General features: G+C 41.7%; 1 protein-coding gene across 1 annotated transcript in view; it reads right to left on the minus strand.

Annotated features, from left to right (window-relative positions):
* The window catches only part of HDAC9 (histone deacetylase 9), a 704,858-nt gene that overhangs the window by 153,284 nt on the left and 526,290 nt on the right, over positions 1-25,284 (minus strand). Inside the window, exons 16-17 of the mRNA XM_073333773.2 lie at positions 17,630-17,763; positions 4,913-5,033 (exon numbers count right to left, since the gene is read on the minus strand). Of these exons, the coding sequence (XP_073189874.1) occupies positions 4,913-5,033; positions 17,630-17,763 (255 nt within the window). The remainder of the gene's footprint in view (positions 1-4,912; positions 5,034-17,629; positions 17,764-25,284) is intronic.

Below are 25,284 nucleotides of genomic sequence, written 5' to 3' on the forward strand. Positions count from 1 at the left end.
TCCCCCACTGTACCACTGAATTAGTTTTGTAACTTCAACACAGAGGGAATGCTAGATGGTGGATCAATTCAAGCTGCCTAGGAAGTAGCAATCCATTGCTGAGGAAGAGGCAAAGGCTAGAGTTACTTGTGTTTAACCAGTATAAATGAAGTGTATAAAAAAGATTATAAACTATAGTCTTTCAGCAGTGAGAGACCAGATTGGAAAGTTGGAAGAAAGTGCCTTAGTCTGATAGTAAAACCCAAGACACACTGAATTTGCAGCTATTTCTAATCAGCAGAACAGGGCATATTGATCAATTAACATAGGGTGAAAATCATACAGGTAAAGAGGGACTAAACAAAGCCATCTGCACCAATTTAAGAGCTCCCATGTGACTATGCAAGGGGATTGCACATGCAGTAGCTGTACAGAATATTCTCTTACAGTATGCCATAGAGGGATGATTACCCCAGATATACCAGGGTAGGTAGATGCTCTGGGGCATGCAAGAAAGGGGATATGGAAGGGGGTCATCAGGTCACTTGCAATGCAGATCCAGTGGTTGAGGTGGATGGCACTTTTTCACATTTTTCTGAGGAGATGATGGAAAAGTCTGGGAAAGGGCACTAAAAATACATAATTAAAAATAACAGGTTTGAGGTGCTGTCAAAGTATTAATGGTCTCAAGTTGCAGTGGGGGAGGTTTAGATTGGATATTAGGAAAAACTTTTTCACTATGAGGGTGCTGAAACACTGGAATGCGTTACCTAGGGAGGTGGTAGAATCTCCTTCCTTAGAGGTTTTTAAGGTCAGGCTTGACAAAGCCCTGGCTGGGATGATTTAACTGGGAATTGGTCCTGCTTCGAGCAGGGGGTTGGACTAGATGACCTTCTGGGGTCCCTTCCAACCCTGATATTCTATGATTCTATGATTCTATTAGGAGGGGGTGACTAAAGTTTCATGAGAGATAAAGGATGACATTTTGAAAACATTGTATAACTAGAATTTTTTTCAAGAAATCCAGTGGCTAACTGATGGAACGTGAGAGAGGAAAGATGAATTCCCAGATATCTTAATCCTAGATGCATATAGGAATTGTCACGAAAAGAGAGCAGATGGTGAAGCAAGATGTAGAAATCCATCAACAGACAGTATTCAACACTGAAGTATTGACACAGGGGAAAATATGTACAAAGACTTTTCAACACATCAAGAAATTTACCAGAAACACTCATTCCCTATTGCACAATTGTCAGAGAAGCAGATAGCAAAGTGATAACAGAACAGGAAAAACATCAAGATCTCTTTGAAAGAACAGTATGAAAAGGTTTTGCTAAGAGGGAATAGGACGGTCACCTAATGATCGTCATAGCAATGAAAGAACCTCCAGCTTTGTTGACAAAACAAAAAGACACACCAAAAAAAGCAACCCAAAACCAGCAGTAAAAATGTTCAAAATGAGACAATTCAAGAGGTCCTAATGATATTTGGAAAGATTCAAAAGTACTTGGCAAATGCCTACTACTTGATTTTTCACAAAATGTATCAAAGGAAAAAAAAAGGATTGGAATATACCAGATTAGGTGGAAGGAGAGTGAAAATTTCACAATAAGTTCTTCAGTCTTGCATCAGAACAGGTCTTGTAAGATTGAGAGCCAAACACTTGAAGAAAATGGCCATCAGGAGAAGATCTGAGGAATATGGTGTTTCAGCGGCCTACTCCATTAGTCACGGATACAATATAGAGCACAAATAAAGGAATATTAAAATAGGAGAATCACAAAGATTCCCTTTTCTGATATGTAAGACCACAAAGGAAAGGATTCTCTGATGAACTCTCATACAAAGGAAACTGTTTGGAGGAGAGGGTTATGATGCAAAATTAAGTGCCACGTCAGCAATCCACATGGATGCTGCAGTCTGTGTGAGTGACTCACAGTGCAGGATTGAGGCTTTGGTGAGCAAAAGAAGAGGCAGCAGCAAAACAGGACTTTGTGGAAAGATGGACAATCTAGTAATACTGGATGAAAGCTTGCAGAACACAAGGGAGGTTTGGGGACCTGAACTGTTTTCCAATATCAACCCTCAGATTGAAGAGGGTATTGCTAAGTGATCACATAGGAATGCACAAAAATTGGAACATACTTACATATGCTGTCTAAATGTATCTTTTTGTTCCACTTAAAATGAAGCATATGAGCTGACAGCAAATTTTTCACATTTACAAATTTGTGGTAATTGGAAACTTTACTTTTTTAGAAACATTTTCATAATGACGGCAGGAGAGAAAAAATTCACACTGAACTTGTGGGATCTACATGGAAATGACTGGTTGTTCTGCATGTTAAAAGAGGTTTGAAATGGTGTTTCCTGTCACATTAAACCATAACGTAATATGACACATCATCTCCTGTATTAATTTGCATCACATCAAGATGTAATGCAACATGCCATGTTGTTTAACACACTGTAGTGAAACATGAGTAATCAAAAGCTTAACGTCTGAATAGTGCAAAGTTACATAATTTCTAAAGAAGTTACATAAATTGTAAAATGGTCATTTGTAATAACTGAACTCTTAGGCCCTGATTCAGGAAAAATGTAACCACGTGGATAAATCCATCCCTCTTCAGGAAAGCACTTAAGCACCTGCTTAACTATAACCGTGTGCTTAAATCCCATTGATTTATCAGGACTTAAGTATGTGGCTAAGCACCCTTTTTGAAGAGAGATGTTTTCCTGAATCAGGGATTTAATATGTAATTTGTAAAACACGCACTTAATTAGCTAGTACTCCATTTCTCATGCTAGATTTACCCCATCTCCTGTAAGTCACTTTTAACAGTAGCGCCCTAAGTGGTATCTTTTTTTATTTTTAAGCTACAGAGAAAGGTTTGGATATTTCTGAATATGAAACAGTTTAATGCCATATAAATCTGTTGTTTCCACCAGGCCTACGGTCTGCGGTGTTCCACTGAAAAGTGTCTACTGTGCATGACTGTGTGAACGGTCGATGAGGGTGGGGAACAAAAGAGTGTATGATTTTGTCAACCATCATCTTTCCTTCGAGTTAGCACATGAAGCCAAATGGTAGAGCTAGTCAAAAATATTTCAACAGAACAGTTTTCTGTCAAAAAAATGCAGTTTTGTTGAAATTGAAATGCTTTGCAGGAACTTATTGATTTCATGAAATTTTCAATGGGAAATATTTCACGTAGACTTTATAATCTCAATTTATTTTGCTTTGACATTTATATATTAATTCATTATATTACATTACATTAAGGCTTGGAAGGCATACATTTTTATCAGAGAATGTTAATAAGCACTGATTTACACTGTATCACACAAATCAATGAAAAAAATATTTCCATCCATAATAATTGATATTTACAGCTAGGTAAAGTAAGAAAAACGATGATTGAGAACTTATTAGAATTTGATTTAAGGATATTTACTTTGTATATTTTGACGTGATGATGACAATTTGTGTTTTAACAGTTATAAAGCTTTAACAGTTATAAAGCTTTAACATTTTTAATCTCAACATGTACTGACATTAAATAATTATTGTCTGACCCCCATTGTGTGACTTTCCCCATAATTTCCTGCAACTCTGAAAATCTAAATCAATAAAAATAAAGAAGCTTAAAAATAAACACTATTATCCCTCAAAATTATAAAAAAAATTCAAATTCTGCCAAACCTAATTACATATAATGTTTAATATTGTGTGTATATAACATATTACAATTAATACAGTACAAAAGTCAAAACGAAATTGATCAAAATGATAGGTTTCAGAGTAACAGCCTGTTAGTCTGTATTCGCAAAAAGAAAAGGAGTACTTGTGGCACCTTAGAGATTAACCAATTTATTTGGATGAAGTGAGCTGTAGTTCACGAAAGCTTATGCTCAGATAAATTGGTTAGTCTCTAAGGTGCCACAAGTCCTCCTTTTCTTTTTATCAAAATGATAACATCTCAATGAAATATTTCAAATCTTCAGGGGTCTAGAAGTGATTCTATTTTAATGTATTCTATTTTAATGTAGTTTTATTCTATTTTAATGTAGTTTTAATGTAGTTGTAGAAATAGTTATAATGAATCTCTGGGGGAAAAAAAGCTTTTGAGGGGAAGGGCATGTTATAAATATAAAGCTCCATGTCTTTTACTGGGTGAAAAAATAGTAGCTAAGAACTCTAATGTGTAGAGTGCAACATTCACTATTGTAGGTTTGTCAAGATACTTTGCCTTGTGCACTACCTATCTGAGATTTGAATCTAACCCTACCGTTCCTAAAATTAAAGTATATGCTCAGCACTGACCATGCATCCGAATATAATTCTTGAGACGCATCAGTGCTGATAGCTTGTTTTTATTTTTACATATCCATTAAAACCATTTAAAACTTTAAATATGATTTTATGTTACTCAAAGATACTATACACTGCATACTGCACAATTACACAAAGTTCAATTATCAGCAAAATCTGATGAATGGTATCTATATTCAACCCGACCGAAATAAAGATTAAAATAAATAAAATGAATGAGAACAGCAGAAGAACAGTTTTGACAAGCAAGTGTATTTTTAACTCTTATTTTTAGATTAAGGACATAAAGAAATAGAAGATCTATTGCATTCCAAATTTCCATAGTTACTGACTTCTGGCGGAAATGACTTAAAGGGTTAATATTAAAATGATGTAAAAGCAAATGTGGAGAAACTTCCATTGTTGTTTTCCAGCCAGTGCATTTTACTAACGTATATTGGCTTCCACTGTAACATTCTCATTTCACTTAGCAATGCATTTGGAAAAAGTGAATTTTTGTCACACTGCTTGCCAAGTATTTTAAACTGACACCAGCTATGACTAATGACAGTGCTGGAATGTGCTGTTCTCAATAGAATAGAGGCCTGTACAGACCTAGGAGTTTCCTGGGGTCCAGCTTCTGTCTGTTCAGGGGGCTGGTGCCATATAGCAGTGAATGATGTTCAGAGTGAACCAGCTGTATTTCCTCCAGACTGGCTTTTCGACCTCGAATTCGCTGAAAGAAAACAGCAGAGGCCTACAATATTCCACTGACAATATTTAGGGGGGGAAAGTAAAGGTCCAAAATAACATTTAGTATGATTAATAATGGGTTGAAATTGCGTCATGCAGGAATGTGACACTGATTTGTTTATTAAAGTATAGTAGATGAAAAACAAATGCATGTGTGGTTTATCACAAATGCTGTGCTTGAGTCTTAACTTATAGTTGGCAAGATACAGTATTTCACATAAGAAAAAATAGAAGTCTCTCTCTTTCTTACAAGCCAATAAGTGTTAGAAAACAAATATAAATGTGTTTTCTATAGAACCCAATCCACTTTGAATATCTGTGTATTAAAGAAAACAGTGTATTCACACCTGGAAGCCACAGATGAATTTTGAAATAAAGATCACTGTGTTTTGCTAGGGCCACTATTACTTACCACAGTATCAATTTATTCTTCTAGAAAGGAAAATATAAAAATCATACATTTAAAGGAAGCTAAAAGTACTTTTTTTCTTGAATTTAGGGTTGGTCTCCATAGAGTTTCATTCTGCCAGACTCAGATTCATTTGCTGCCTCTTTTTTATTTGTATTGCTTCCTTACATATTGTAACTGGAGTTTGGCCCTTTAAATACTTACCCAGCTGTTACCCTTCCCGTACAGCTATGTTAAACTTCAAGGACTATTCTTCTAGCTCCAGTAAAGTACAGTCAGTTAAAAAAACTGTAAAAATGACACTTGCTTACTCAACAGAGCTGCTCCCTGTGTGTATTCAGTTATATTTGCTTACTACAGTGACATAAATAAGCATTTACTACTTTCTTCTCCTGTTAGTACTGCACACAGTTGATACAGCTACAGCAGAGTGAAATGGATTTTATTCTTGTTCATGCATAAACAGCAGCAAGTTCTGATCACAATATCTTTATTACTGTAGAAGCAGAAAGAAAACAGCTCAACTTAAAAATCCCCGGTTTTATTTGCAGTGTTGACATTTGGAAACAGCATGGGTCAAATCCTCAGCTGGTGCACACTGTCATAACTCAGGCTGAGGATCTACACCCATCAAATATGTTCTGTATGTAAGTAAATAGATATGAAATTTACTGAGGGACAATACACATGTAACCCCCATGCTATTTTCATGGAGTCATTTTTCAAAGTATGTACTTCCATGCTTTGGATGACTCTTCTTTTGGATAATTTCCATTTCGGAACTTTTTTTTTTCCTGGAGGTAAATTTCTAGCACTCAGTATTACATAACCACCCCCCCCCCACACACACACACACACATTGCAAAACACTAAACTCTTCTCTTCACCAGGGCACAAATGCAACAATTACATATATTTAGTGTCCTACCAAATTCACGGCCATGAAAAACGTGTGACAGACTGTGAAATCTGGTCTCCCCCGTGAAATCTGTATAGTATAGGATAAAAGTACACAAAAGTTCAGATTTCACGGGGGAGACCAGCATTTCTCAAACTGGGGTCCCAACCCAAAAGAGGATCATACAGGGTGTTGCAAGGTTATTGTAGTGGGGTTGCAGTATTGCCACCCTTACTTCTGTGCTGTTTTAAGAGCTGGGAGGCTGGAGAGCAGTGGCTGCTGGCCAGGCGCTCAACTCTGAAGGCAGCACCCAGCCAGCAGCAGTGCAGAAATAAAGATGGCAATACCATCCCATGCCACCCTTACTTCTGTTCTACTGCCTTCAGCATTGAGTCAGGACCCCTACAGTTACAACACCATGAAATTTCAGATTTAAATATCTGAAATCATGAAATTTACAATTTTAAAAATCCTATGACCATGAAATTGACCAAACTGGACCATAAATTGGGTAGGGCCCTACGTATATTTGAAGAGAGCAAGTTTTGAGGGAAAAGAGGTGTCCAACCAGACTGGGCATAATTATACTAAGTTAAGCAAAGGCAAATTTTTCTGAATAATCAGAAAAATATCCCTAAAAACTAGATCTAGGGGACTGTGGAATAGTCTCCAAAAGGAAATGGTGGAAATCCTATTTGGTGCATAATTTAAAACTAGACTGGACACAGCAATGGAAAATAAAATTTAGGGAACAATCCATGGACTAAATGACATCAGCTCTTTTTTCATCTCCAAGTTCTCCAGGCCTCTCCAGTCTCACGTGAGACTTTGTAGCAGCACCTTCACATCCTTTTGACACAATGTTCTACAATCAAAATCAGCACATTATGTTTCTGCATGGAGTCAATGATAAAAATATTTTTTCTTCACAAGCGTGGTGACTGGTAAGATTTGTTCATTCATCCATTCTCTCTAAAAATTGTATATATTTCTATCAATTGTTTCACAACATATGTACACAATTCTCTACAGAGATAGGGAGGGAAGGATAGTTCTTAGGTCAGCTAAAAATGTTTTCTAATCAGATAGATAAACAGATGTGGTGTCATTTTATCAGAATGAGCTTGGAATGGCTGTATTAGTCACAAGTGGCAAAGGCCCAAGTGCAATAAGCAGGTCATCTCAACTAGGTGCATGTTCATACACTTAGATCACATAGGGGGCTTGTCCACATGCCCATTCAGTTTGCAGCAAGTCTGGGTTTAAATCCACCCCACATCAGTCTGCCATGCAACAACTGTCCAAGTGAACACTGCTGCCACACACTAACAGTTCCTTAGGGCATGTCTACACTGACCGGTAGATCGGCACGGCTGCAATAGATGCAGCGAGTGTTGATTTAGCAGGTTTAGTGAAGACACACTAAATCAATGGGAGAGCAATCTCCCATCGATCTGAGTACTCCACCTCCCCGAGAAGCGTAAGGGAAGTCGCTGGGAGACATTCTCCCGCTGACACAGCTCAGTGTAGCCACCGCGGTAAGTGCCTCTAACTACGTCGACTTCAGTTATGTTATTCATGTAATCGTAGTTGCGTAAGTTAGATCTATTTACCATAGTACTTTAGACTAGCCCCTAGTGCACTTTGATCTACTTCACTTTGAAATGGGACTAGATCGCAGTGCACTAAAGAACTGTTAGTGAGTGTCAGAAGATTCCACATAGTTAATGTGCGGCAAGCTAGTGCAGGGTAGATTTATACCCCAGCTTGCTGCTAACTAAATGTTCATGTAGACAAGCCCACAGATTATAGATAAACTATTTTAGAAATATTTAAGAGGGTTAGGTTTTTTTTTAACTGCCATTAATTGTTATAACCTTTTGCCTGTAAAGCCAATTTCTATAGTACCCAAACTCCAACTACTCAGGACTCAGGTCAGAATAATGTCAAGTTTTTGAGGTCCAATATGTCAAGACCTACCAAGGTTATATAAGTAAATGCTGTAACCCCATTATAAAATTTGGAGTCTCAGTTTTTCCAATGGTGCAAAGTTCCTGTTTTAAGTCCGCATAGGCCACAAGATGTCAGACAGCATAATATAGGCATTTCTGTATCTTTAAGTATACACAAATATAATTTATTTGTTGGGGGATAAACAGAGAGATGTGAACTGCTTTATCTGTGTCCCCTAATACTTTCAAGGTCTGAAATATGGCCAATGTAATGTCCTAATTAGTTCTGATTGGCCCTGAAGGTATCTCAACCTTTAGTAAAATACAGTAAAAGATGTAAAATCATGATAAAGTACACTTTTGTTAAGGAATTAGCAATAATGTAGCAGAGCAGATGGATTGCATTGGTTTTGTATTATGGAGAATTTGAAAGGGCTCATTTTGGGGTAGATCCACAGCAAGGGCAAACTTCTCTTCTCTGAACTCCACGATATTCTGCTTCCCCATCATGGTTAGTTCCCTCACTGACATCAGCTTGGAGGTATGCATATGTCAAGGGAGTAGAATATTGAAGTTGGGTAACGGGAAATGTCCACCCTAGAATCAGCCAGAATTGGAGGAGCCTACATCTTCTCCATTGTATTAAACTAAAAATAATTGATAACATGGATTAAACAATATTTATCACTCAAGTCTCTCAGTATAAGCAGTTCCTTTATCACAGCGACATGGAGGGATCTGCTTCCTCTAAAATTCCACTAGGTTCTCTAGTCTGCAAACATACAAATAAACAAACAAACAAACTAATGGTCTTCACAGTTTTCTCATCTTTCTTGGGATTTTTCACAGTGGTTAAATTCTCTCTCAGTTCCTTAAAACACACACACTAAAATGACCTGTTGCCCAGTTAGCACATCAGGGTCTCGCTCTTGCTCTCATATGTGCGTATCTTTCTCTTAAAAACACATGCACACAAAGACATGTTCTTGTTGCTCTGTACATACCTTCGTCTTTCCTGGTCTTTCGGTATCTCATGTGAATGCGTTTGTCATTAAAAAAAAATGTTTTTAAAGTGCCCATACAGCTCTCCCTCCTGATGCCCTATCACTCTCCTACTCGCACTTTTGCCTTTTGTGTCTCCTTTAGAGTTAAAGTGAGATTATGAAGAAGGAATCTTTATTTCAAAGTTCAATAATAAAAATAATCCAGGAGTCTCAGACTTCTTTAACAAAACTTCTTCTCCTCCCCCAGAAAGTTAAAGCTCATGAACTGGCCAACGCAGCCATGTAGTAAGGCAGTAGTACCCACCCCGACAGCATAAAACATCTCCTTAATCCCCTGTGAAAGCACTGCAGGTCACATTGTGAGCTGAGAGAGCAGCCAGGACCGGGTCCATGGGCAGCGTGTATAAGAGGCGTGAGGAGGCTAAGCCTCCCTAAACGGGGAAAGAAATGCCAGATGTGGCAAACCTCCCTTTGGAGGTGTGAAGTCCTGCTGCCTGTGGAGTGTCACTGCTGGACGCTCCTGAGAAGTGCCATGCGAACCACCGGCACCCAGACTGGGGTTCCGCCCCGAGGCCCCTCTCCCGCTCAGCCTCTTCCCTCACGGCCCCACCCGCACGGCACCTCTTCCCGCTGAGGCCTCGCCCTTGCTCTGCCTCTTCCTGCCCCCACTCTGTCTCTTCCTCTGAGGCCGTCCCCACGCCCGCTGCTGCACCTTTCCACCGCCTCTCCCCCACTGCTCAACCTTAAAGCAGGATGGGGCAGAGAGGAGCAAGCAGTGGGTGGGGAGGCCTCGGGGGAGGGGTGGAGAGGAGTGGGGGGCTCAGGGGAGGGAGGAGCAGGCAGAGGGGCCTTGGGGGAGGAGGGAGAGGTTCCTCAGGGCAGAGTGGGGGTGGTGCCTCGGGGGAGGAGGCCAAGAGAGGGCAAGGCCTTGGGCTAAAGAGGGGGCAGGGCCACAGTCCAGGCACCGGTGGCCCTCCCACTTTTAGGGAGCTTCCAGCACTCACGTCAGCCTCCCCGAAACACAAGAGGTATGTGCCACTTATGGCTGGGTCGCTACTTCCCATCTCATGCTAGGGAGGGGGGGAATAGCTGCAGCCTTGTCTCTACTCTCTTCCCCCCACGTGCCAGCCAGTGTAGCTGAGCCAGCACATTTGGGGATGTACTCTTCTGTGCCAGCAAAAGAGTTGGTACAACTTATTCCCCACACTGAAGCAAGTGGGAAGCAGTAATCAGACTGTTATTTGTGAGTCACAATTCAGTCACTATTCTGGCTCCTGAGGCAGCACAATTCTGCACTGCCCTGATGGTATTAATTTTGATGGACTATATGGGGACAAAGAGTTAAAGGTGTCAACATGACCCTTTCACTGTCCAACTTTAAATAGTTTTAAATAAGGTTCGGGGTTTGGTGTATAGAGCTCTTAGTCTGCTTAGCGCCATGGCAAGTACACTACTAAAAATCTTCTTAACTTTTTAGAGTCTTTGGAAGGAAATAACCCTAGTCTGACAGCCTCTTAGATGGTAGTAATTGTCCTTTGCGGAAAAAGAGAAAAAGTTAGTTGAGATGGGTTGGAGTTGTTAAAATCCAAACCTATTTCCTAGAAGACAAAACAAAACAAACACACACAAAAGGCGAAAGAAAAGAATAGCAAAGATAAAAGCTGCAGCTTCTGTCTCTTGTGTTGATATTCACTTGCAACCTTGCTGCTGGAATAAACACGTGCATGGCACACAGTTGTATTAGTCACTCTGAAAATTAGCAAATTTGTGCCAACATCAGGCTGTTTAGGGAATTGCTTTTAACTGCCTCTTTGATTGCAGGCTTACACCAGTGTTGCAATATATACAGTCTTGTCTGACTGAGTCAGACTCTGACTAGGCAGAAGACAAATGGAGAAGGAATGAAAAGAGAATAAGGTGAGTGTAATATTTTGGGGTGCAACCCAGACCAGTGAGAGGTTGTGTCACCGCCTGCTCTGTAAACCCAGGTGCCTTAAATGCTCTGCTGCTGTGCTCACAGCCTGTACACCAACAGCCAGCAGACAAGCATATAGTTCCCTGTGTCTCTGTGTGCGCTGTGCAACACTGATTCAGCACTCTGACCCCAGCAGGCTGCCTACAATACAACAGCTCTACCCTGGTCTCCAGCAGCCTCGGTGACTACTTGCTGTACACTCCAACTCCCAAATTTCCATCTGCTCGGAAGTCTTGAGCCCTCTCCTGGAACACTCAGAGAAGTAGTAAGGTTCATTGAGCCTTAAAAGAGATAAAAGTGCAGTTTATCATTTTGACTGGAGTGAACAATCTTTTCAATTCAAACAGGGCACTGAGCTGGATTATAGTAAAAATAAAGCAAGTTTATTAACATAGGTTAAGTGATACCAAATAGAAGGGATTGAAGCTAGAATGGGTGAACAAATGAACAAAAGTAAAAATACACTTTCTAATGACTAAGACCTAACTTAACATGGCTGACCAGATGCTCTGGCCAGGACCCAACACAGGGACCACAAAGCTCTAGGTTTCTTTGTCTCCTCAGGTGTCAGATAAAGATGGAGTCTCTCTTTGACCCTTATGTTCCAAAGGAATTGTCTTTGTCCTAAAAGTCAGGAAGGTCTCCTGGTGAATCAGTCTCCTGTGTCTCTCTGGGATGCAGGAACCATGTTCATTCTCTGTCTCTCGAGTACAGTTTCAGGATAACCCCTGCTCATTTAGCTTGATGGCTTTGTTTTTGCTAATATATGAACTGAGGTCAACCCACATTCCTTTGTTTATGACAAACCTGTTTATTACTTTTACCTGGGTTAGGCCGTCTGGTTTTAAAGATGTTCTACTAACATTACACAGAGACCATTCATAACTTTACATATGATGTGGTTACATTCATTTTGTAATGATATTACTGACCAGTGTGTTATTAGTTTTCAAATGATACCTCACAGGGCATATTCTGTATAAATATCCTTGCTGTAGTGTGTAGTATGTGAATACACGGGGACCTAGGTTCACAGTGGGGAAGAAAAACGACACATGAAGCGCGGCAATGACAAAGTTTCACATCCCAGGTGTGGTTCAGGTTTAGCCAAAGCCGGTGGAGGTGATGATGTCTTCTGGTTTCCCCTCTCTGGCCCAGCCTGGTCAGGCCATCTTTCAGGATCAGAATGACAGAGGCCCAGCAGTGTTAAAGAAGATCCCAGTGTCCCACGAGATGGTGCAGGTGGCAACCATGATGTTGAAACTTGCTGCAGTGGTTGCTGGCAGACAACTTCTTCTTCTTCATTCCCCCAACCACCCCCAAGACTTTTCTTTTGAGATCCCAAAAGGGAGAAAGACTAATTCAATCTTTTTGTCTCCCATTTGCACATTTTCCCACCAACATTTATTGCTATAGGCTATTGTGTCATTTTATAAACTTTCAGTCACTTCTCATAGTTGAGCTAATAATTAGGGTAAATCTGTAGGCCCAATTATCAAAACACTCCTTACTTAGGATAACATTGCAAAGTCCAATCTAGCAGCTAGGTAGCACTCTGCAACTTTCAGTTGCTCAGTTCTGATGTATCACATGACACTTACTCAGTTATCCTATGTCCATAGACCTTTGTCAGGCAGGGTAGGTGCATCAATAAATGCACAAGCAACAGCTCATCTTATATGAAAATATTATGTCAATGTTTTACACACAAATTGAAGTCCCCAGTATTGCAAATGCTGTATAAATTATTCCATTCTAACCCTCTGTTTTTAGTCACTAATAACTTTCTAAAACTCACCATTCAAACTAAAATTTTCATGGTTTGGTCATGGGCTGAATGGGAATTCTTACTTTTCTTTAAGTTGATGGGGAAATGATCCAGCCATTTTGGAGTAAAAGCAAAGTGGAAGGAGTAAAAAACAAACAAACACCTGCTCCATTCAACACATTTTTTTTTTTGCAAATCTTTATATGAACAGCTAAAATGTCTACGGGTAGCCCAATGCTGCAAATGCTTTGTTAAATAAGGTTAGACTTAAGCATATGCTTAATGTCAAGTATGTCCTTAAGATGCTTTGCTGAAACTGGGCCTTAGAGTTCATGAAAAGTAAAAGACAGACTGGACTGTCAAATGAAATCCTCTCTTGAGACACAGAACAAGTTCAAGACAAACACCTGCAATGTGCACTTCCCTTCATCTCCCTATCAAAGCGCCTCAAATTTATATCCCCTCAGATTTCACTTTATTGGATGAAAAGGCTATTTTTACACTGGAACCATTACAATACCAATTTCGGAATAGTTTCAACAAAGAAGCCATTTTCCTTCAAATAATTAAACATGAATATACAACAAGCTATGAAATGTCATTTGTAAAACGTAAGTAAGCTTTCACAAAATGCTTTCTTTGAAACACATAGGGGTACCAAATTAGTTGAATGCAGCTTGAGTTAAACTGCTTTGTTTCCTCAAAGCTCCTGCAAACTTACAAGATCCTACAAGATCTGAAAGGCTACATTTTAACTTCTAAAATAACTAAATTGTAGGGGAAAATCTTATATATTTAATATGAAAAAGGTTATTTTGGCCTAATATTACACATAATAAAAACATAACATTTTTTTTACCTTTAATTGTATTCAGACCTATAAAATGTTTGGGGTCCCATTATATCACCCTTGCTAACATTGAGAACTAATCAGTGGGATGATTTGTGAAGTAAAGTGCTATAAGATCAGAGTTAGAGCATCTGAATCTGGACCTTAATGATTTACATAACAGTGTATACAAAAGAAAGGAAACCATGCAGACCACACATGACCAGACAACTATTATGGCAGCTGCTTTGATAGTGTTTGTAAACAATAAGGCTTTTTTCTTTTAGATGTCTCTCTGATTATTTTTTACACGCTGCTTGTTGCAGCTTCACGTAACCTGTTAACATGCCAGTTGCATTATTCTGTACATTTTCCAGTATGGGTCTGAACCACAAAGTTCCAGATCCAAATTTCCCAAAGTTTTAGAAGTGTTCAGATCCAAGGTTTGGGATTGGCTTATCACAAAGGTAGATAGGGGGCCACTCATAACATTTCTATCCAAATGTAAGGGGACTGTTGCCCCCTTATTAACATTCAGTGGGGGTGTTTTAGTTGCTAGCTCCCAGTACTCAAAGGGGAAGGGTCCATGGGGATTCAGGACCCTGAGACTGCCAGTCCCCAGGAACAATATGGAGAGGCCAATGCTCCAGGTCAGGCTGAATGACAGGGCGGGCAGGCTAATCAGGGAGTCAGGAAGCCAGGGAGGTCCCGTCCTCCATGTGAGCTGGATTTGCCTGGGTCAGTCAGAGTGCGGCCGAGCTAAGGAGAGAGCAGGGGCCCAAGCTGAGCTGGGGAGCAGAGCTGTGCCAGATCCAGAGGGACCAGAAAAGCAGCCCAGAGAGAGCAGACCCTGTCCTGGGAGCAGAGCTGCAGCCCCACAGTCAGAGGCACAGTCCAGAGAGAGCAGACTTGCCCTGGGAGCAGAGCTGCAGCAACCAGAGCCAGAGGGGCCAAAAAAGCAGCCCAGGAAGCAGGTCAGTGCTGGGAGCAGAGTCACAGAAGCAGCCCACAGAGCAGACCTGTCCTGGGAGAAGAGCTGCAGCAACCAGAGCCAGAGGGGCCAGAGAAGCAGCCCAGGGAGCTGGAGGCAGAGCAGCAGCCGTGCTGTGGTAGAATGGAGCTGTAGCTAAGACAGAGTCGAGCTGGAGCTGGAGCTGGGGTTGCAGCAGTCCGGAGCCGGGTGTCATGAGCAGCTGTGGAGAGCGAGGGGGGACCCTGGGCAGTGGGCCCAACACAGGGAGACACCTCAGCCAGGAGGCTCTGCAGGCCAGACTTGAAGGGGAACTGGTAACCCTGACAGGGCAGGGACAACGCTGGGAAGAAGGGCCCTGCTACCTAGAGCCTGTGGCCACCACCAGAGCGAGTGTCCAACCCACAGCATCCCTGCAGCACAGCCAGGGCCTGAGAAGAAGGCCTGGGACTTACAAGGAACAGACTGTGAACTGCCCTGACATTCCAGAAACACTGTTTGTGATGTTCCCTGCCACAGAGCGAGTTGATGTGTTTCCTTTAACCTTTCCCATTTCCCCTTATTCTTTTTAAAATTAATTGTTGATTAAATAACTTGCATTTGCTTCAAATTGTATGTAATAATCAGTGGGTCAGAGAAGTGCCCAGTGCAGAGAGAGTACCCCGGAGTGGGGACACCCTAGCCCCTGTCCTAGGTGACTGCAGCAGGGTTGGGGATCGAGCCCCCCAGGAATCCTGGGCCCAGCCTTGTCGAGATTATGAGGACTCTGCCAGACAGGAGAGTGGAAGGGGAATACCCAAGGGCAGGGAGGCCACTGGGTAAAGGAAATGGGAGCGAGGACTCAGATCCTTTCGCTAGCCCAGTTCACCGGGGTAGTGCAGTTCCCCACAATAGTGGGACTATTCCCCCGCTTACATAAATCCAACTTCCCCAAAGACTGGGAGTGTCAGGATCCAGGGTTTCAGTTTAGGTACATCTGTAATATGAAGAGTAAAAGCAGACTCCATGATATGCTGTTGTAATGAGATATGCCGTTGGAACTTCAAGGGTTCCAGAAAACTACTGGACTACAGAACTATAATGTACCTCAGGCATGTGACACTTATACCTAAGAATCAATTTATACCACATTATAGGTGCTGCCTTTCCAAGATTCGACACAGTTTACTGATTAGTAATGTCAGCTTCTTGACTGCAGAGATTATGTAACGAAAATCCACACTGCATCTTACTTATGTTCTTTTGTGTTCACTATGACCCTGAGTCAGCAAAGTAATTAGGCCTCAAATTTAGCAAAGCACTTAACTAAGCATGTGTTCATGACCCATTGTAATCGATGGAACAACTCCTGCTAGAAGTTACACATGTGCTTGAGGACCTTGCCGAGTCACAGCCTACTAAAACATTAAAAAAATGAAAGCAAATGAAAAAAACAGCCTGTTAGAGTGTTGCCATTTTGTTAAATTAGTGTATATAACAAATCCATTACAGTGCTTGTTACTTCATAGTTCTATGTGCTCAGTTCTCTACAGAGCAAAAAATCTCTGTGAATAGTTAGTGTTTCCTGAAGAAGTGACCTACAGTGCTAGTTCATGTGGATTTGCAAAAATATTAGTAAACAACACAATTGTAATGTGAAAAGCAGAGTATGTGAGCCAAGGAAATGACTTGATCCTGCAAAACGTAAGCACCTGCTAACTTTACTTATGGGAGTAGTGTGCATTGAGCTCTGCTAGGGCCTGCTCCTGAGAATCAGTGAGCACCCACAACTCCCAGGGACTTCAATAAGATGTGAGCATGTTCAGCACCTCTCAAGAGGCATTAAATGCCTTTCAAGACTGAGCCCCTTGTGTGTGTTTCCAAGATTTGCAAAATGATGACTGTAGGCTGTTTTCAGTCCACTTTTAATTAACTTATTATGCACTAATACACAATCATAAAATCATAGGAATGTAGGGCTGGAAGGGACCTTGAGATGTCATCTAGCCCAACCCCTGTGTGGAAACAGAACCAAGTAAACCTAGATCATCCCTGACAGATGTTTGTTCAACCTGTTCTTAAAAACCTCCTATAATAAGGATTCCACAACCTCTGTCGGAAGCCTGTTCCAGAGCTTAGCTTCCCTTATATTGAACAATGTTGTAAATGTAAAGGAAATTAAAATATAAATACATTAAATGCCAAAGTTGCCCAGATATTGTCTGGAGAATTGGGCTTCAAGTGTCTTGATTTTCTGACCCAATGTCCATCTCACTCCTGGGACAATAAGAAAAGCTTATGAAAGCAAGTTTTATATGCAGAAACATGACAAGGTGAAGCATGCAATTATGAAGACAATGGAGATGATTAATGAATAACACAAATGTTCTTATGCTGTTACAAAAGTGAAATTGTTAGCTGTCTGAAGAAACAATGATCCTATTGGAAAGATTGTAACTCCCTTTTGATCGCTATCTATCTATCTATCCATCCATCCATCCATCCCTTCCATCCTTTACATTATCTCTCTCTATGTATCCCCAGGTGGAGAACACAGCTGAAGTCTGGATTTCATGTTATGGTATTACAAGTAGAAGAAATTTACACAACTACAGGTGGAAAAATTAATGTTAGTGTGCAGATCCCATTTTAGGAGAGGAAAGGAGGCATCAGAATGTGCAATATTTTAGTAATGTCAACCAATCATTATAGAGACTATGTATTCTATTATTACAGAAGTGACACAGATTTAGGATTTATTATTTTGCCGTTTGAAGCTACCTGGTCTTTATTACCTCACACTTGTTTAGCAGCCCAGTTTCTTGCAGCCTTGACCAGATGCTTTGTATTCTTCCAGCATGCTCGGGATGGTTGGCATAGTTGCCACACATGCATTGGTGCTTCAGCATTAGACTGTCATAGACAACACCTTCAGCATAAAGACAATACAACAAGAAAATAGAAATAAAACTGAAATACAAGTTATATTATTCTATACATAGTGCTTCCATCATGAACAGATTTTATTTAATACCCAAATTGACCAAAACCAAATTCCCAGATCTGAACATCCCTTAACTTTGGGCATATCAAAATATGGATCCCAAATGTGCATATTAATTATTATGACAGTACCTAGGGTCCCCAGTCATGGACCACGCTCCCATTATGCTAGACACTGTACACACACAGAATATCTTGTCCCAGCATAGAAGAGAAAAGTAGAATCACTGAGAAATAATGCTACCAGACCACGTAATCTGCAAAGAATTATATTGAAAAGTACCTTGTGAACAGTTTTGAATAAGTAGCATAATTCAATTGAATTACTGAATCATTTATTTACAGTTTATTCAATTGATATTTTTTGTGGCATGGGAAGGGCATATATTTATTGCAGATTATGGGGAAATCACTCACACAGCTCCTGAAAGTTTGATTCAATGTGTTGAACATAATAGAAAATAAAATGTAGATTTTAAACATGCTGCATATGACATTTAAGTGAGTGGTACAAACACAGCAGCTGGAGCCAAAACCCTTCTTTCATCAAAGAAAAGAGTTATACCCTGCATGAATTTATGACCAAATTTTGCTGTCAGGTCCAAATGCAAGGCTCCCTTTGAATTTGGTTTACTCATACATCCAAGGCCAGAACAATTTAGTACCAAACAACTCTCAGTGTCATGTCAATTTTAGTTGTATCTTGGGAGCAAGAAGCTTTTAGGGTATTTTGGTCATTGGGCTCAGTGCTAGTCTTTCATTTCAAGGCATGATTTAAAACCAAGTCTAAGCCCTGGTCTACACTAGGACTTTAGGTCGAATTTAGCAGCGTTAAATCGATGTAAACCTGCACCCGTCCACACGATGAAGCCCTTTATTTCGACTTAAAGGGCTCTTAAAATCGATATCCTTACTCCACCCCTGACAAGTGGATTAGCGCTTAAATCGGCCTTGCCGGGTCGAATTTGGGGTACTGTGGACACAATTCGACGGTATTGGCCTCCGGGAGCTATCCCAGAGTGCTCCATTGTGACCGCTCTGGACAGCACTCTCAACTCAGATGCACTGCCCAGGTAGACAGGAAAAGAACCGCGAACTTTTGAATCTCATTTCCTGTTTGGGCAGCGTGGCAAGCTGCAGGTGACCATGCAGAGCTCATCAGCAGAGGTGACCATGATGGAGTCCCAGAATCGCAAAAGAGCTCCAGCATGGACTGAACGGGAGGTATGGGATCTGATCGCTGTATGGGGAGAGGAATCCGTGCTATCAGAACTCCGTTCCAGTTTTCGAAATGCCAAAACCTTTGTCAAAATCTCCCAGGGCATGAAGGACAGAGGCCATAACAGGGATCCGAAGCAGTGCCGCGTGAAACTTAAGGAGCTGAGGCAAGCCTACCAGAAAACCAGAGGGGCGAACGGTTGCTCCGGGTCAGAACCCCAAACATGCCGCTTCTATGATGAGCTGCATACCATTTTAGGGAGTTCAGCCACCACTACCTCAGCCGTGTTGTTTGACTCCTTCAATGGAGATGGAGGCAACACGGAAGCAGGTTTTGGGGATGAAGAAGATGATGACGATGATGATGAGGTTGTAAATAGCTCACAGCAAGCAAGCGGAGAAACCGGTTTTCCCGACAGCCAGGAACTGTTTCTCACCCTGGACCTGGAGTCAGTACCCCCCGAACCCACCCAAGGCTGCTTCCTGGACCTGGCAAGCGGAGAAGGGACCTCCGGTGAGTGTACCTTTTAAAATACTATACATGGTTTAAAAGCAAGCATGTGAAAGGATTAATTTGCCCTGGCATTCGCGGCTCTCCTGGATGTACTCCCAAAGCCTTTGCAAAAGGTTTCTGGGGAGGGCAGCCTTATTGCGTCCTTCATGGTAGGACACTTTACCACTCCAGGCCAGTAACACGTACTCGGGAATCATTGTACAACAAAACATTGCAGTGTATGTTTGCTGGCATTCAAACAACATCTGTTCTTTATCTCTCTGTGTTATCCTCAGGAGAGTGAGATATCATTCATGGTCTCCTGATTGAAATAGGGTGCTTTTCTTCAGGGGACATTCAGAGGAGCCCAATCCTGCTGAGCTGTTTGCCTACGGCTGAACAGAAATGTTTCCCACTGTTAGCCATGGGGAGGGGTGTGGGTTGAGGGGGTAGCCACGCGGTGGGGGGAGGCAAAATGCGACCTTGTAACAAAAGCACATGTGCTATGTATGTAATGTTAACAGCAAGGTTTACCCTGAAAGAGTGTAGCCACTGTTTTATAAAATGTGTCTTTTTAAATACCGCTGTCCCTTTTTTTTTCTCCACCAGCTGCATGTGTTTCAATGATCACAGGATCTTCTCCTTCCCAGAGGCTAGTGAAGATTAGAAAGAAAAAAAAATGCACTCGTGATGAAATGTTCTCTGAGCTCATTCTGTCCTCCCACACTGACAGAGCACAGATGAATGCGTGGAGGCAAATAATGTCAGAGTGCAGGAAAGCAAAAAATGACCAGGAGGAGAGGTGGTGGGCTGAAGAGAGTAAGTGGTGGGCTGAAGACAGGGCTGAAGCTCAAATGTGGCGGCAGCATGATGAGAGGAGGCAGGATTCAATGCTGAGGCTGCTGGAGGATCAAACCAATATGCTCCAGTGTATGGTTGAGCTGCAGCAAAGGCAGCTGGAGCACAGACTGCCACTACAGCCCCTGTGTAACCAACCGCCCTCCTCCCCAAGTTCCATAGCCTCCACACCCAGACGCCCAAGAACGTGGTGGGGGGGCCACCGGCCAACCAGCCACTCCACTACAGAGGATTGCCCCCAAAAAAGAAGGCTGGCATTCAATAAATTTTAAAGTTGTAAACTTTTAAAGTGCTGTGTGGCATTTTCCTTCCCTCCTCCACCACCCCTCCTTGGCTACCTTGGTAGTCATCCCCCTATTTGCGTGCTGAATGAATAAAGAATGCATGAATGTGAAGCAACAATGACTTTATTGCCTCTGCAAGCGGTGATCGAAGGGAGGAGGGGAGGGCGGTTAGCTTACAGGGAAGTAGAGTGAACCAAGGGGCGGGGAGAAACAAAGAGAACTTTCACACCGTAGCCTGGCCAGTCATGAAACTGGTTTTCAAAGCTTCTCTGAAGTGTACTGCGCCCTCCTGTGCTCTTCTAACCGCCCTGGTGTCTGGCTGCGCATAACCAGCAGCCAGGTGATTTGCCTCAACCTCCCACCCCGCCATAAACGTCTCCCCCTTACTCTCACAGATATTGTGGAGCACACAGCAAGCAGTAATAACAGTGGGAATATTGGTTTCGCTGAGGTCTAAGCGAGTCAGTAAACTGCGCCAGCGCGCCTTTAAACGTCCAAATGCACATTCTACCACCATTCTGCACTTGCTCAGCCTATAGTTGAACAGCTCCTGACTACTGTCCAGACTTTCTGTGTACGGCTTCATAAGCCATGGCATTAAGGGGTAGGCTGGGTCCCCAAGGATACATATAGGCATTTCAACATCCCCAACAGTTATTTTCTGGTCTGGGAATAAAGTCCCTTCCTGCAGCTTTTGAAACAGACCAGAGTTCCTGAAGATGCGAGCGTCATGTACCTTTCCCGGCCATCCCACGTTGATGTTGGTGAAACGTCCCTTGTGATCCACCAGAGCTTGCAGCACTATTGAAAAGTACCCCTTGCGGTTTATGTACTCGCCGGCTTGGAGCTCCGATGCCAAGATAGGGATATGGGTTCCGTCTATGGCCCCACCACAGTTAGGGAATCCCATTGCAGCAAAGCCATCCACTATGACCTGCACATTTCCCAGGGTCACTACCCTTGATACTCTTGCCTGCCTGGCAGAAGATGGTACAATATGACTGCTAGCCATCCTCATGTCTTGCCTGCCCGGCAGAAGATGGTACAGTACAACTGCTAGCAATCCGTATCGCCTGCCTGCTCACCATAAGACGGTTCAATAGGACTGACTGCAGGACTAAAGAGAATGACCTGGTCAAGTCACTCCAAAGTTAGTCCCTGCGCCCATGTCTGCCCAGGCGCTCCCGGCCGACGTGGCCAGGAGCACCTCGGACACGACGATGACGGCTACCAGTCCTTTTGCACCGTCTGCTGCCAGAAGGCAATGGGTTGCTGCTACTGTGTAGCAATGCCGTACCGCGTCTGCCAGCATCCAGGAGACATACGGTGACGGTTAGCTGAGCGGGCTCCATGCTTGCCGTGGTATGGCGTCTGCAAAGGTAACTCAGGAAAAAAGACGCGAAATGATTGTCTGCCCTTGTTTTCATGGAGGGAGGGAGGGAACGGGGGCCCGATGATATGTACCCAGAACCACTCATGGCAATGTTTTAGCCCCATCAGGCATTGGGATCTCAACCCAGAATTCCAATGGGCAGCGGAGACTGCGGGAACTGTGGGATAGCTACCCACAGTGCAACGCTCCGGAAGTCGACCCTAGGCTCAGTACTGTGGAAGCACTCTGCCGAGTTAATGTACTTAATGTACTTAGAGCATTTTCTGTGGGGACACACACACTCGAATATATAAAACTGATTTCTAAAAAACTGACTTCTATAAATTTGACCTAATTTTGTAGTGTAGACAAAGACACTGACAAGTCATTTTTATTTATTTATTTTAACTCTGGTGTTTGTATTTCCCTCAGAAATGACTGAAATAAAAAATATGTTCCTAACCACTTTGGATCTTTTTCATTTGGAAAAACTTTGGATTTTTTCCCCCTTACATTTGGATGGGACTGAAATTAACAACTTTGGTAAATTACACAATTCAATGCTTAAAACCTCCCTCTTATGCACCAACATCAGGGGAGGGATAGATAGGTGGTTTGAGCATTGGCCTGCTAAACCCAGGGTTGTGAGTTCAATCCTTGAGGGGGCTATTTAGGGATCTGAGACAAAAATTGGGGATGGGTCCTGCTTTGAGCAGGGGGTTGGACTAGATGACCTCCTGAAGTCCCTTCCAAACCCTGATATTCTGTGATCACTGAGGATGCCAATACATTTCTGGTAAAATTGTATTAGCCTGCTGTTTTTGAACAGTCAGCCAGGGAGGAAAATATAAAATTAAAGTTCAGATTCAACAAAGCACTCAAACACATCATTCAGCACATGTGTAAATTAAGCACAAGCTTAAGTGGTTTGCTGAATCGGGGCCTGTTTGCACTATGGGCAATGCAAAGTTAAGGTTCTATTTAAAAGGTAGAGCATTCCAAATTATGGTGCTTCTGATACCTTAATTCTTCTGTATTACCAATCCTGTGCACTTTAAACCTGATCCTGTGCTGGAAGATCTTCTATTCACTTCAGTGGGTATGAATGTAGGATTGCACTACAAAATGATAATATGCTAGTAAAGTTTACATATAACAGGAGCAAGAAAAACGACCTATATGCAACATAGCAAAATTCATGCTGATTGAGCATCCTTGATCTAACAAACTTAAAAGTGCGTTAATGCTAACTTTTTGTATTGACTTACCTGGTTTGTTTTCTTTTAAAGGAAAAAAAAGGAAAAAACAAGATCTGGAGGTAATCATCTAATATGGCTTAAAAGCTCTGCTGGCATTGCCGATACAGTTTAGAATTTCCTTTCTCTACAACTATTTGCATTTCACAGTTAACAAGCTTTCCTGCTTCATCATCGGGGCTTATAAATTCTCAGAACCAACAAATGCACACTCATGTAGTTGCATACTCACATGCTCTCTTCTGTGCCCATATAGCTTTATTTTTTATGCTCAGTGTACAGCTTTCCAGTGGGCATTACTTGGTTAAAAATAAAGCACAATTTTTTTCAGACTGACTAACACCATATGTCTCTGGTAAGTACTATGGCCAGATTTTCAAAAGGTATTTAGACACCTAAAGATGCAAGTAGGTACCTAATGAGATTTTCAAAAATCACCGAAGCAAGTTAGGTGCCTAAGTCCCATAGATTTCAGTGGTTCTGCTCACAGTGCCTAAAGTTAAGCATCTGCAAAGTCTTTACAGGATCAGGGCATATAAAACGTATCCCTCCCTCCCCCGGGGATTTGTCCTGATTATGCTAGTTCCCAAGAGGGTCTCCCAGAGTAACCCCAATTCTAATCAACAGAAATAAAAATACTATTAAAATAAATTAAAAGGTGCTGTGTAATAGTAACTTTTTTGGAAATGATATAGACATATGTGGCTTTGACAATTTTGAGGCTATTGGTTGATGATGCCTAGCAATGCAGATAACTATGCAAACATTACATTTTTAGAGGTGGCAATAATGTTCCATTAGCATGTTCTCTAATACAGAGTAAAACAAAAATATAATTTTTATGGTAATTGAGTTATTTTCTCCAAATCAAAAAATCAGTTCAGTTTGGATGAGGTAATGGGTCACTCCTATAATTTTACGATGGAAACATCCACCCCAAAATTTTAAATGGTAAGATATTCACACCACCAAGTGCATAATTTTCTTCTAAATAGGATTATTTGGTTTAAAAAGAGACTGAAATACACATTTTCATTTACTGAAAGCATCTAAATTGATTTAGGATGTGCAACTAATTCAGTGACACAAAGCACATGTGTTTGGTACAATACCACAATGCAGCAGCAGCGCTCACTGCTAAAAATAGCCTGTAGGATTTCCCCAACAGGATTCAGCCAACAATCTCCCCACCCCCACAGAGGAAGAGACAACTGTTTTCAATTGCAGGCTGCTGTGGATCATTAGCAAAAGACGGTTACTCTGTCTTTCTAGAAGAAATGCCTCGGGCCAGATTCTGATCTCATATGCCTTTGTGTAAATCCACTGAGGCCAGTAGAGTTATTCAGGATTTACACCAGTGTAACTGAAGTTAGCATCTGGCCCTTGGTGACGGAATGGAATGGTGACCTCACTCAACCATGCAATGAAAGATAAGGGACCAAAGAAATCTATCTTTCATTTGTGTCAGAAAAGGTGAGTTGCTCCTAGTCAGGATTGCATAAATCTCATTCGATTCCAAAATTCCTTATCTGGAAGAACTTTTTTAATACCATTTGAAACAATGGGGGGGACACCTAAATTGTGGCTAACAAATATCTTGATAACAATGTTTTCTATGAAGCTACAGCCATAAAAAGTCATTGAGAACAATAATACCTTCAGCAAAGCTCAAGAGAAGGGGTTCTAATAAATTAAACAGCATAACAATCTAAAATAAAAAATGTCAGAAGTCTGATATAAACTGACCAAATGAATATACATCAGACAATACCGTCATTCTCCATCTTTAGCTCACAGTCGTGTGCCTAAATACTGCAGAGCTTGCATGACACTATTCTGAATCCCAGGATTTTGCTAATAGCGTTCTCTCCCACATCTCACAGACCAATGGCAGTTTTAAGTCAAGCATTCAAAGGTTTGGAAATGCCAAAATTAAGGTTGACTCTGCAACCCGAATTCAGCCCTC

This window comes from Lepidochelys kempii, chromosome 2, assembly GCF_965140285.1.
Source record: "Lepidochelys kempii isolate rLepKem1 chromosome 2, rLepKem1.hap1, whole genome shotgun sequence".
Classification (NCBI taxonomy): domain Eukaryota; kingdom Metazoa; phylum Chordata; order Testudines; family Cheloniidae; genus Lepidochelys; species Lepidochelys kempii.